The sequence below is a fragment of the Emys orbicularis genome, chromosome 16, assembly GCF_028017835.1.
Source record: "Emys orbicularis isolate rEmyOrb1 chromosome 16, rEmyOrb1.hap1, whole genome shotgun sequence".
NCBI lineage: Eukaryota > Metazoa > Chordata > Testudines > Emydidae > Emys > Emys orbicularis.
In genome coordinates, this window is record NC_088698.1 from 24,325,056 (window position 1) to 24,338,699 (window position 13,644).

The 13,644-nt window shown below is 46.1% G+C and overlaps 1 protein-coding gene across 1 annotated transcript in view; it reads left to right on the forward strand.

The window, feature by feature from the left end:
* Positions 1 to 13,644, forward strand: part of SCARB1 (scavenger receptor class B member 1) — a 40,474-nt gene that overhangs the window by 9,705 nt on the left and 17,125 nt on the right. The window contains exons 3-6 of the mRNA XM_065417985.1: positions 8,341 to 8,539; positions 10,758 to 10,899; positions 12,094 to 12,297; positions 12,840 to 12,935. Of these exons, the coding sequence (XP_065274057.1) occupies positions 8,341 to 8,539; positions 10,758 to 10,899; positions 12,094 to 12,297; positions 12,840 to 12,935 (641 nt within the window). The remainder of the gene's footprint in view (positions 1 to 8,340; positions 8,540 to 10,757; positions 10,900 to 12,093; positions 12,298 to 12,839; positions 12,936 to 13,644) is intronic.

The following is a 13,644-nucleotide window of genomic DNA, read 5'->3' on the forward strand; positions in this document are numbered from 1 at the left end:
CTCTTGATTGGCTGGAATCTTCTACACTGTCTTTCTTTGTACAGCAGGCCATAAACCTATGTGGTGGCTTATAAAGCACATTCAACAAGTTAAGACACAGTCCCTGCCCTGAAGTGTTTATAGTCTAAACTGACTAGACAAACCTATAGAAACTAACCAGGAGGGACTTCATTTCATTGTCTAACATTTTTTCTGAGCTAAAATAACTCAGTTAAATCTGGGTTTTTGCTAATTAGACATAAATATCTATCTAAGGCTAAGCCAGTTGGAGACCATCAAGTCATACTCTTTTTTTGTTACTGTTCTAGTAAATTAGTGCTTTAAAATATTTGACCATTTTTGACATGTGACCATTCTTGACCAATATTTGACCAATTATTTTTGGACCAGTCAAGTGTCCCAACCCTATGGTAAATGAATCTGAGCTTTTGATTGATATGATTAATGCCTTATTGCAGTAGTGGAATCTGTCTCTGGCTAGCTCCCCAGGAAGTTCTGAAAATGCCATGTGTCTTCATAAGAAGCATTAAGATGGATTAAAAGCTGACAGTTCAATTAATGCTGTGTAGCTAATGTCCTTCTACTGTTCCTTCCCTTCTGCAATGGGGGCATGCTGGCCAAGGGGTCTGGCACATGTGCAGTTATCTGCAGCCATGCAGATACCCTGGAGTAGTTTGCAGCAAGGATGATTGCTAGAGTCCTGACTCTTCAGTGTGTGAAACACTCAGAGCTCCAGTAGAGCAATTCAAAGATCCCGACACTTACTTGAATAAGGCATTAAGCATAACCTAAATTCTCCCTTCTGTTATGTCCATGCAACCCCACTGGCTCAAATTTCAGATGTGGCACAAACTATTTCCAAAGTGAGGAAAGGCACTATGGCAATCAAAGGTAGTTCGGCTCCTAACTTCCATTGATTTCAAGAGCCTAAATACTTTGGAGGGTCTGGGCTTAAGTGTGTCTACAGTTACATTGTGAAAGCTAGGATTTTTAACAGAGAATCAATAAAATCCACCCCCACTCCTCCATGATCCGTCTGGTAGCTGGAAGTCAAATGGAACTCCTGGTGTAAGGAGAGATGTGGAGAAGAGAGATCAGAGCACTAGGTTGGGAAGAGTCAGAGTCACACTTGGGTTTGCTTGCTGCACTTGAGTTCACATTGCCAAGGCCTGATGCTAGCAAAATGGGCCAGTGGTGTAATTGATCCTGCAAGGCAGAGCTGTTCTTTGGGTGGCATACTGCAGAAATTCAGCAGACCGAGTGCTGCAGCAATAGAGAACATTGACAGACCGTAGGCTCTTGTTTTATAACACTTGCCTTCTGGCAGTAGAGTGAGTAAATAGCTTGTGTAAGGTGTGGGAAGGAGTGGGAGAACCTTGACTGACTCGGTGACTTGAATCACTGCCTTGGGGTGGTAGGAGAACCAGTCACATGTCCTGGAAGACAGGTGAGCATCTGCTTCGCATTCAAATCCCACTATTCCTAAGCAGAGTGGGAAAACAGACCAGCATGATTGTCTTGCTTGGAAATATGGATGTCTGCCCAGCTATGGTCCGAGAGAGCCACAAATAATTCAGAAATACTTCTAGGTGCTTGTTAGCTATTTTTGTAGTAGCTCTAAATCATCAGCAAAAATTAACACCTCCCCCTGCAAAGGACATCATGCCACCAGATGAGTCATGTGGCCCAACATCTACAATGTCATATGATACTAGGTTTCACCATTAAGCATGAAAAAGCAGTCGCACAAAGTGGAAGGTCATCCTATTTTCTGGTATGCATGTGCTTCATGAAACTTCTTTAATCCTCAAATGATATAACAGTTGAACTAAGCAAGACCATGCTCAGGGTTTTAGGTAGAAAGGCATTTGTTTTGGTTCATAAATCCAATCTTTGCACTCGCATCACATGAAGAGCCACTTGATCCAAAGTAAAACAAATCTTGGTGTGTGCTCAGTAAAACTGCTGCTGTAAGAATCACTGGGTAGTGGTGGTTCTTTTATTTTCTCCTTTCCTATCCTCTGCTGCATTCTTGCAGTGACCCCAAGAATCCTTCCCCATCTCCAACCCTTCCAGTGAATGGGCATCTCTGCTTCCATCCTTCTGGCTGAGGACTGTACAGGATAACTTTTAAAACTGTTCTTTAATGGGCTGGTAGAGCACCACATTCTTATTTCACTCCCTTCCCCAGGGATGAGCTTGCTGGCTCCATAGCACTGGCTTGCTGCAAATGCAACAAATACAAATAGAACTTGCACTAGATTAAGGGTCTATTGTAGGGTTACCATACGTCCGTTTTTTCCCGGACATGTCCGGCTTTTCGGCAATCAAACCCCCGTCCGGGGGGAATTGCCAAAAAGCCGAACATGTCCGGGAAAAATGCCGGCCGGGCACTTCCCCTCCCGCGGCTGCTCTGCTCCTCCCCTGACTCTTCGGCTCTGTTTAAGAGCCGAGCGCTACGGGCTTCGGGCAGCCCCCATGCCTCCGGACCCTGCGCCGCCGGAGCCCAGGAGGGGAAGTGCCCGGCCGGGGGTGCAGGGTCCGGAGGCATGGGGGCTGCCCGAAGCCCAAGCGCTACTGGCTTCACGGTTTGCCGGGCAGCCTCCAGACCCTGCACCCCCGGCCGGGCGCTTCCCCTCCCGGGCTCCGCTGCGCTGGGCAAGCGCCGGCCAGGGGCGCAGGGTCTGGGGGCTGCCCGGCAAACCGTGAAGCCGGTAGCGCTCGGGCAGCCCTTTTTGCGTGGCTGGGAGTGGGAGGGAGGAGGGGGCGGGGAAGGGGCGGAGTTGGGGCGGGGCTGGGGGTGGGAAAGGGGCAGGGCCAGGGCCCTGTGGAGGGTCCTCTTTTTTTATTTGTTAAATATGGTAACCCTAGTCTATTGGCTATGGTGCAGGTTGTGTTTGGGAGATGCTCTAGCTGGAAGAATCCACTTAAATACTTCCCTGCTCACCTAAGTTCATTTAAACTAATTTCTTCAGTACTGGACACATGCAGTCTGTCAGCCAGAGTTTTGCAGACCACTTACTGAAAGATGGTTGGCCTTGCTTATTCCAGCACTCATGTTTTGTCACTAGTTTACTAGTCTCTCTTGTACCATCTTTATCACAGTCTCCAGGGTTCTGGCAAAGCTTAACCCCAGTGTTAATGACTCATTAGCAGAAACACTTTGCAATATCAGCTAAATGTTTTCTCATGCCTCTGAGCTTTAATGCTGTCTCAACTATGGCATACATTCATGAGGTCTAAAATCTCTTGTAACTTCCGGAGTCCAAAATGTCAAACACTTAATCTCAAATATTTTATCTGTTGCATAAGATATTTGAAAACTTGTCTTAATTTGAGGGGAAGTCTAACTTGGAGTAAGGCTAGTCCATATGACAACATTGTAAGTCCTATTAAATTGCTGTTGTACAAGCAGAACTGCATGAAAGGAAGCTGTGGATCTGGGAGGCTTAAACTGGTAGTTACAAAACAAGCTTTGAGCATTGTTTGTGAATAGCGCATACCAGTTTGGGACGACAAATGAGATTTGCTGTTCATGGTCAGGCCTTGGGTCACTTAATCTAGTAGCCAGTATCCGAGGATCCATAATACACCTAATCAGTGGCAGACAGTGTACACATTGCAGGGGCAATTCATTGCGAAAGGTCTCAAGGCCTACCTGACTCAGTGGCTCTATTTTGCTAAAAATCTGGTATGTGAACGGTTCATGCAGTGCTCACTGCTGGCTTTAATACCAGCTTCCTGGATGATTTTGCTGTACACACGCAACAGTAGATTCTAGTATTTTTATAGAATGCCAGGTTAATGCAAACTACAACCTTTCTGCTGTATCTGCCAATTAACCTCAAGCTGCCTTTTGCAGCTCCACAGGGAACTGAGAGCTGAGGGCTCCTGCCATCTAATATCTGCTCTGTCACTTCTGGCCTTCAAGTCACTTGACTCTGGCATCCCTGTAGGTAAAATCAGATATCTACTTACTGCCTCTGGGGTGTCATGAGTCTCTGAAGCATTAAGTGCTATGTATTGTATACAGGTGGGATAAGGACAGGGGGATCAAGGGAGGCAGAAGAGGAGCATACAAGCAGGTGAGGAGGGTGGACAACGGAATAGGGGATGAATAAGATTCCAGGAAGGAAGAGAGGAGATGTTGCTCTTCAGAAACTGAAAAGTATTGGCTATAAAAGCATGGGATAGCAGCCCTATAAATGGAAGACAAGGCAGGAATAAAGTGATAACGGGTGTAGTGGGGGGTAAACAAGAGAGGATTCACTCGAGTGAATACTTTCTGCTCACCATTTCCTACTAGATGTCCGATCTCTCCAAGCTCAGTGACAAGGATAGGGTGGCTGTCCCTAGCACTTGCCTTAATATTGCAGGTGACTCTGGATTCTATAGTGGAGGGACTGGAAGAATCTGAATAATGCCATTTGTCAAATGCACAGCCTTCTATTGGCTGGGGACCTGGTGGAGGGCATATCCCTGTTGATCTGAAGGAAGAACCTTCCGAACAGCTGTGCTTTGCTTCTGTGCCCCTTCAGAGGCTGATGGTGGTCCAAAGACCTCCTCTGTCCCACCCCCTATAAAATGAGCCCACTGAGTTAGCATGAGCCTTCCCAAGATGCTGTGGCCAACCCTGTGCCTGATGGGGACAACAGTGAATGGGCATTGGTGGGGCAAAAGTGGGGTACCTTTAAAGCTGTTCACATATTGACTGCAAAATGCTGCTGGTGTTCTTAAATGACTCTGTTGCAGATAATCAGAGCATCTTAAGTCCGGTTTAGTAATGGACATGTAAAATTATCAATGGGATGCAGAGTTCTGAGCCTTTCATGTGGCTTTCCTTTTTCAAGACCAGACTAGTCATGGAACAAAACTGCACAAAGCAGGATAGATGCTGAAATTCCTTAACTGATTATTAACAACTTTAATCTGGTTCCATAAGTGTCTTGAGTTACTTAATCATTTGAATGGAATTTAAACCCATTTACAAAGGAAGGAAACAAATAGAATATCAGGGTTGGAAGGGACCTCAGGAGGTCATCTAGTCCAACCCCCTGCTCAAAGAAGGACCAATCCCCAGACAGATTTTTGCCCCAGATCCCAAAATGCCCCCCCCCCCCCCCCAAGGATTGGGCTCACAATGCTGGGTTTAGCAGGCCAATGCTCAAACCACTGAGCTATCCCTCCCCCCGTGAAACTAACCATTGAACATGCACCAAATCAAATATCAAAAGTGATACTCTTAACATAAATCCAACTTTACTTGTTGAAAGGCTGCTTGTTGATCCTGATCTCCCCATAAGATGGGGTTCGTTTTAACTGACCCAGCAGAGCAAAATTCCATCCCCAATCCCACTTCAGTTTGAGCATTGTGTGCCTGGGGCTTGTAAAATCTCTGGGGCAAGGACTTTATCTTTATATGTATTTTAATACATAGATGCTGGCCTACAGCAAATCTCTCCAGACAATTTGCCTGTCTCAGGACTATTGAGAGTTAAGGCTTTGTAAAATCTCTCATTAAAAGCCCTGGAAATGCTTCTTATAACACCAAAATCTGGTCTCCGTAATACAGCAGAGGCATATTCAGCCGAGCCATCTTTCCTTTGTCCCCTTCTCTATGATCCTTTCTTCATTTGATGCATGCTTCTAAAGAAATACCAGACCTTGAACGTTCTTGTTGGAGTCCACCTGGTAACTAGACATATAACATGTCACCTTGGATGGTAGGTTGGGACATGGGTTACAGTCAGAGGAAGCAAGGCTCTGTGTAATCTGGATCTGGTGGAAGTACTTCTCCAATTAGAATAGCTAAAATCTTGTTGCTTTCTGCAGCACTCCTGCTGTCTGAGCCATGTTACTTAATAGACCCTCCTCCTCTTCCTTATTTTGAAGGAAGTTTTTGCTTGTCTGAGGACAAACAAGTGGAGTTGTGTAGCTTATGCAGTATCCTTTCTCTTCCTCCCTTATGCCTGACTGAATAGTGTCTTAACTCTCCACTGGAGGGGAAACACCAAAGCTGATGATCTTGTGCCAAATAGGACTTGACACTTTTCAAACAGAGGAAACCACAAGCCATGTCCTTTCAATATCAGTTGAGTCCCTGACCATCAATAACTTAACAAGCTGTAAGGTTCCCTCTGCCCCCCTTAGTAGAGAATGCAGTGCCCTTTCCCAGATATACCTGTGACATGCTTTACCTTGGGGGAGCATCCTGTAACCCCCATATTCCTAATTTTTTAATATAATTGTGATCTTGCATATAAAGCATGCCTTGTAAGGTATCTGGGGAAAGGTTATGACCTGCTGAAAGTCATTTCTCTATCCACATATGTATATCATTAATGCATATGAAGTTATGAGAATTGTTTGGTTGTCACTAAAACATGCTGCAAGTTGGGGAATCAGCCAGATATTAGCTCCCCAGAGATAACAGCAAGGAAAGTAACCAACACCCAGGCAGGGTTTCAAACAACCCATCAACCATTGTCCATCAAGGGAGCTACAATTCAGTGACTCCCTGCATGAGGCCACACTAGGGGATTGCTCAACCTTGCCTGGAGACTCAGCAATGCCCAGACATGCCTGAACTTGTTTTCCAAGCACATGGACTGAGGGTATAAAACAGAGTGGAAACATACTAGGCCCTTCTCCTGCCCCCACCGACACTGCAAGCAACCAAGACACTGAGAAGAAGACTGAAGACCCCAGCAGAGGAGATTGGCCCAAGTTTAAGGAACAAGCCTGTATATTAAGGATTGCAATATCCAGTGGGGTGAGGAAAAACTGCTTCGTCTAGTTGCTGCCCAGTCTAATAGGGTTGAGAGTTTAGACTGCATGGTTGTTTTATTTCTTTTGGTAACTAACTCTGACTTTTTTTGCCTATCACTTAAAATCTAACTCTTGTGGTCAATACACTTGGTTTTACTGTTCGTCTTTACCAGTAAGTTTGTATGAAGTGTGGGCAAATCTGCTCAGGGCTGGTGTATGTCCACTTTCCATTCTTGAAGTGGTGAACCAATTAATAAATCTGCACTGCCCATCTTGAGCAGTGCAAGACTGTATATTCCTGAGGTACAGTGCTGGGAGGATGTGGCTCTGGTGCCTTTCTCTGTATGATTCATGAGTGGCTCTGGGAGCATTCCTGCAATCTAGCCAGGTGTGGGGCTCCACATGCTTTTGTGCTGAGTGATCACAGCACCTGGAGGGGCTTGCTGCTGGTCACTAGCAAGGCATTGTGAGAGACAGCCCAGGCTGGAGAGAGTTAAAGAGGCACAGCAGTCTTGCATCCCTGGGGGGGATCCCATTAGCAGCGAAGTTGTCTGATCCATGCAGGTAGGGTTCCTTGGGAGTCAGTGGGCCTCATGTAGATCAGCCTGCATGATCAAGGGCTTTATTATCTCCTTCCTCCAAACCCAGATTGCTCTTGCCAGTGCTGCTGACATGTGTACCTCCTACCATGGCTTGTTACAGCTTGAATACAATTAAAGGGAGATGAAAGGGAAGCATGTTGTAGCCGCTCAAATTACTGCCTTAAATAAAGCAGTTTATGGCAAAACAGTCTCCTGCACTATTCGCACCACCTGTGCTCCTGTCCTGGCCATTCCCTCTGTTTACTTCCACCGCTCTCCGCATATGCTTTAGTTCATGCTGTCTCGCCTTCCCCTATGTCTGGAACAGCCCTATGTGCAAAGGTTTCCCAGAGCTCGCCTATCCCACGCACTCATCTGTGTTTATTCATCCATGGTGCCGTTAGACTGTAAGCACTTCAGGGCAGAGTGCCTGGTGTGAAGAAAATTAGTCTGAACATGATTCTACCCTCCAGTGCTGGCTTGTTCAAAGACAGTGTAAGCATTTAGTGTGGTGTGAACACTGGGTGTGAGTTAGCATGCTCATGTTAAAGTGACTCAAGAAGCCAGCTCCATAGCTCAAAGCTCCGTATATCAAGAGCCCACTGTACGTGCATGTGTTGAAGGTGGTAGTACAGGGATGACTAATTTAAATCCAAAACAAGGACCGCAGAGGGGAGCAGCCCCAGTGCCCTAGAAGGCCAGGCTGTCTGCATCTTCTTAACCTGCTCTATTTGATCAAGTTGTACTTGTTAATCCAGGCTAGTTCTCACTAATTCAATGAAAGGCCGATCCCCCACGGTCACAAGGGGCTTTAACTGTGCAAAAAAAAGTTTGGCATATGAAGACCCTCTTCCAGCTTAGCTCTTAGTATGACCAATGTAAGGATAGCTTGTCTGTTTTCTGTCTTGTACACTTTAAAAGCTGCTTCATAATGAGCACATTGCATCAATGACAGTAAAATCGCGGTCTTCTGTGAGAGGCAATAATACAGGTGTGATAAAGCCTAGCCCAAATGTCTGCTTTCTCTTCCAGAACGTGAGGATCGATCCCAATAGCATCGCCTTCGGTATGTGGAAAGACGTTCCTGTTCCTTTTTACCTGTCAGCCTACTTCTTTGAGGTGCTGAATCCAAAAGAGATTCGTCTGGGAGCCAAGCCTGTGGTGAATCAGCGTGGGCCTTATGTTTACAGGTCTAGTATTGCTATTGGCATAATCACCTGCATGCATGCTGAGCAGAAATGAAGCGTTCACTGTTACTCTTATTCCTGGAGTTCTGCTCTAGCTTGGTGAAGGTTTACGTGGGGCTGAGTGATGCAGATCCAGGGGGAGGAATAGTTGAAATCCATGCTAGGGCTTCTGTCTCGTACATCACTGAACCCAGACAAGGCAAGACTGGGAACAGTTTGTTTTAAGTCTTCATTTAATCCTCCAGCTCATGGCTATGTCAGTTAAAACAGAGCTAGCTAAGATGATTAAGGTTATAAGCAGGGCTGAGCAAACAAGGGAGCAGCTAGGAGGCACAGGAGAAAAATGCATCGTAAAAACTTAGGCTGAAAGCACTACTTTTTGTGGTTTTTTTTTTTTTTTTTTTTTTTTTTTAAACTCCAGCCAAATTGAGGTGCACTCCTTCCACCCACCCACACACTTAACAAGCCTGACTTTTTCCAGAAGTACCAGGCTCCTACCTTCTGAAATCTGGCCCTTTTAAAGGGAGCAGAAGTGTTGAGGAGTACATCCAAAAACCAATAACTTGTTGAAAATCTTGGCTTTGGTGCATTTGGAGGGGGAGGCATTAGACCAGATGGCCTCTCTTTTGTTAACAGCAATCTTATCAGACATCCCTGGCACAAACTCGTACCCAAAGTCAATTCAGTAGACCAAGAAAGCTTGTGTGGGAAGATTAGCTCTTTAATCCCAAAGCGTTTTTTTGGTTGGGTAGGATTTGGGAGCCTGATTGCATAGACACGTTGGCGTTGCCATCAGAACTGGCAAGTCAGCACTCTGCTAAACCCATGTTGATCGCCTGTAGGTTGAGAGACCTTAACATGCTTTCAGTTTTGAATGGGTTTATTATGAGTCTACAAACTGAATAAAGGCAAAGCTGCTTAATATAAATGTCTGTTTTCCAGCTGATTAGGATTACTTAAAGCAAATCGAGACTCTTGTCCTTTCTCTGCTGTAATTATTGGGCCTCCAGTCTTACCTGGCCCATACAATACAAGGCTTTCTGTTGGGCTGCCACTGATTCAAAGCTGCATAATTAGCTAGTTCTCCAGAATCCCACAACGTGCCCACTTTGCGTTACAAACTAAAAACTCCCAGCCCAGTGGAGCAGGTCTGTTGTACTGGACTTGCCACATGAATCTTGAATTGAATCCCTGATCTTTACTTAAATCCGCATGGGAATTCTGCCAGTTGGATGTGCTAGATGTTGTGCTGGTATCTGCCTTGGGGAGGGGAAGATGAATTCTTACCATGTGGCCTCATTTTTGTTGGGCTCCCCAGTGAGTAGGGTCATGCATTCCTGCCCCTTGATAATAGCACTGATTCGCTGAACTTGTGCGAGCCAGTAGCAGACAAAACTTTTTTTCCCCTCAAATTGGGGGAGGGGGCAATATTCACAGAAGCGGTTTGCATTTCACTGATTGCCAACTGGTTTGGAGGGTAGCTAGGTACTAATAGCAAATAGTTGCTGTCCTAGATGGGTTCCAGTAGCTATCTTCAAACAGCCACAGTGTTTCCCAGAATGCATTGGTCCTTCAGATCGCTGTCTGCTAGCTATAGACTCTCTCCATTAGCAAAGGGTGTTAAATTAAGTAGCCAGGCACTCTGCTATTCATCTTATCTCTCTTGGCCTGATTTTACTTTGTTCCCCAATTGACTCCCTTCCTTCAAGTTTCATTTCACTCTGGCTTCCTGTTTGTCTTCTCTGCTACATCCGCTGCCTCCTGCCCTCTGCTTTTCACTCTTCTGCACAGAATTGTACTAGAGCTGGCCTTCTGCAGTTCAAGAAGTGCTTCAGTACTGCTCTCTTTTAGATCAGACTGAAAACAGCAGAGAGGTGGCCAGTTATAATGGCTATATTCCCACCACAAGTCTCCTCCCGCCCCCATCTCAAAGCCAAATCTCTTGAAATGGTTCCTACAGAATACCTCATGAAGTGCCAGATAAGCACCTACTCCTCTTGCAGAAGAGAACCTAATAGCAACTTCAGCCATGGAGTTAATGAAGCCAGAGCTGAAAGGGCACTAGTGACATGCCAGCAAAACCTTAGCAGGTTGTGTGAGCTTTGCTCTGACTCCTGCAACATGGGAGTTGGAGACATGTAATCTGGAGCTGTTGGGGGGGTGGGGGGGGAAGTGCCCCTATGATTACTTATGCCTGGTCTTTTAATTTTTTTTTAACTAGAGAATACAGGTATAAAACCAATATAACTTTCCATGACAATGGTACAGTTTCCTTCCTGGAATACCGGACGTTTTTCTTCCGGCCAGACCTGTCTGATGGGGTGGAAGAGGATTACATTGTTGTGCCAAACATCCTTGTGATGGTAAGACTACTTTAAACTCCAGACGGGTATTCCTTACTCTTGTGTCTGCAGGGGTTGGGAGAGTTACCCTGCTGCAGCACCCTAAAATGACAATCTACCAGCCTGCCTTGCAAAGGCTGTGCATTCCCCTGCTTAGACTATAGACACTGGACTTAATCCAGGACAGGCTCCGTATGGCTGCTGTGGCCTACAGGACGCGAGGAACTTGTTTCTCTCTTTGTGGGTATTTTGATAGCTTTGCACAGTTGTAATCACCTGCTCTTGGGTAAGCAGGAGGGGTGATTGAGCAAAATGTGTCTCCGACAAGAATAAAGGCATTGGGTCAAGATACAGATGACAGAGGGGGGCAGCCACAAAACCCAAAGTCGAGCAATCCACCTCAGACAATACTGCTCTGTTCATCCCTACTTCCAAAACTTGGAAGTGAGGGGTGGGGTGTTAATAGTTCACTCCTGCGAAAGGGGGGAGGTATAGGCAACTATGAAATTGTCCAGAATGGGGGTATGTTTTTGGGGGGCAGGCTCAGTTCTCAAGTAGATGAGGAGTATCCTATTAAACCAATGGGGTGTTGCAGCCAGCGCTGAGGTAAAGTGGCTGGGGGAAGCCAGCATCAAATCTCTCCAACAAAGCTCTTGGACAATACAAGAGCCTCTGCTCACACCACGTGGTACTGGAGCATGTACAGAAAGCATCACCTTAGCACTTCAAACTGTCCCTGGTAGAGTTGGGCCTTCTCCACAGAGGACTACTGAAAGTACCTTGGATTGTGATAATTGGTGACCTTGTTACAATGTGATTGAGTGTCACTGGGGTTTGGTTTTTTCTAAAACCAAACGAGTGTTTCCAGGGAATTGAGGGGGGGGGGGAGAAATGCTGACTCTGGTTCATTAGTCTTAGCTAAGCTGGGGTGAGTGTAGTTTGTGACAGTGTAAAACCGGGGGGTCACGTGGGATTTGAATGAGAATTTAGCAGAACTCGGAGCAGAAAATATTACCTCCCACTGCAAGCACACTGTAACTGCAAAAGGCTCGAGTTGGGGGAGAACTCTCTGGCTTGAGGAATCCATCCTGGAGCTTCAGACCCACTGGCTGAACAATGGAGCTGACACTAACTTTCCCTTGTTACTTGTTACCATTCACTTCCTGTACCAAATGGCATCCTGGTATCTGCTGTCTGAATCTCTCTCTACCCTAGGGTGCAGCCATTATGATGGAGAAGCTACCTCACTTTTTGAAGGTGTTAATAAGTGGCGCACTGGCTGGCTTGGGACAGGACGCTTTTATGAACCGAACCGTGGGAGAGATCATGTGGGGCTATGACGACCCGCTTATAGATGTGCTGAACAATTTTGTGCCTGGTTTGATCCCTTTCAAGGGGAAGTTTGGCTTATTTATGGATGTAAGTAAACTCGCACTTGGTAACATTAAAACCAACTCTTAGGCTACCCCTTTGCCAACATAGGATTGTTCATGCAGGTGAATGTCGCCCACAAGGACATGTCTCATAACCCATCTCTTTCAAGAAGCTAAGTATCACTGTGTTCACTTCTGCACTGCTTGCAACCTTGCATTGAAACAGTAGTTCATTTAGCCTCCTATATTCCTGTTCCGTATTATCTGTGTCTTGCATATAGGGGACCTGATGCACAGTCTTGCTTGAGGTCCCATAGTAAGTCTGTGCCAAGACTGGGATGGAACCTGGGAGTCCTGACTCCATTCCCCTTCTCTAAATGCTAGGCCGTACTGCCCCAGCAGGGGAGGCACTTAAAATGTCCCTAGGCATACCTAGGAAGGAGTTAGTCAGCAAAGTCATTGTTAACCTGGTTAGTCTTCAGATAGTGTCCACAGAACTAAGCTTACGTAGGTAGCGATGCTGCCACATGCTGTCATCTTGCTGCATAGGATGGGTCTGGGGAAGTTATTCTTCTTTCTTTTGTACAGTTTAACAACTCGAATACAGGACTGTTCACTGTGTATACTGGGGCCACAGACATCAATCAAATCCACATAGTGGATACATGGAATGGATTAAAAAAGGTAAATGTACCCTTGTTTTCTAGAAAGCGACTCTAGCTTTCTATAATGACACCTCTTCGCCTAACAACATTCTGCTAATCAAAGTCAAGAGCTCTTTATGGCTGACCGTGTTTTTTTTTTTTTTTTTTCTCTCACCTGAAGTTAAAATGGTGCCTGATGCTAGACAAAGTTCTAAGATGGGTTCTCAAATTGTGGGTCGGGACCCCAAAGTGGGTTGCGACCCTGTTTTAATGGGTTTGCCAAGGCTGGCTTAGACTTGCTGGGGCACAGGGCCAAAACCAAAGTCCGAGCCTCACCGCCCAGGGCCGAAGCCAAAGCCTGAGGGCTTCAGCCCTGAGTGGCAGGGCTCAGGTTACAGGCTTACCTGCCTGGGGCTGAAGTCCTTGGACTTTGGCTTTGTGTTCCTCTCCCCCCTCCCCCCCACCAGGGACAGTGGGGTTTTGGGATTTTGCTTTGCCCTCTCCTCCCCACCCCCCCAGGGCGGCGGTGCTCGGGCAGGCTCAGGCTTCCAGCCCCCTTCTGGGGTTGTTCAGTGATTTTTGTTGTCAGATCAGGGGGTCTCAAACATTGCACCATGACCCCCTTCTAAGATTTAAGACTTGTAACCTAGCTGGAAGGTTGGTGCTTGGAGAAGGCAAGCTAAATAACTATTGGCTTCCTGTGAATAACACACTGACAATCAAGATAATGACTAACAAGTTCTCAGGCT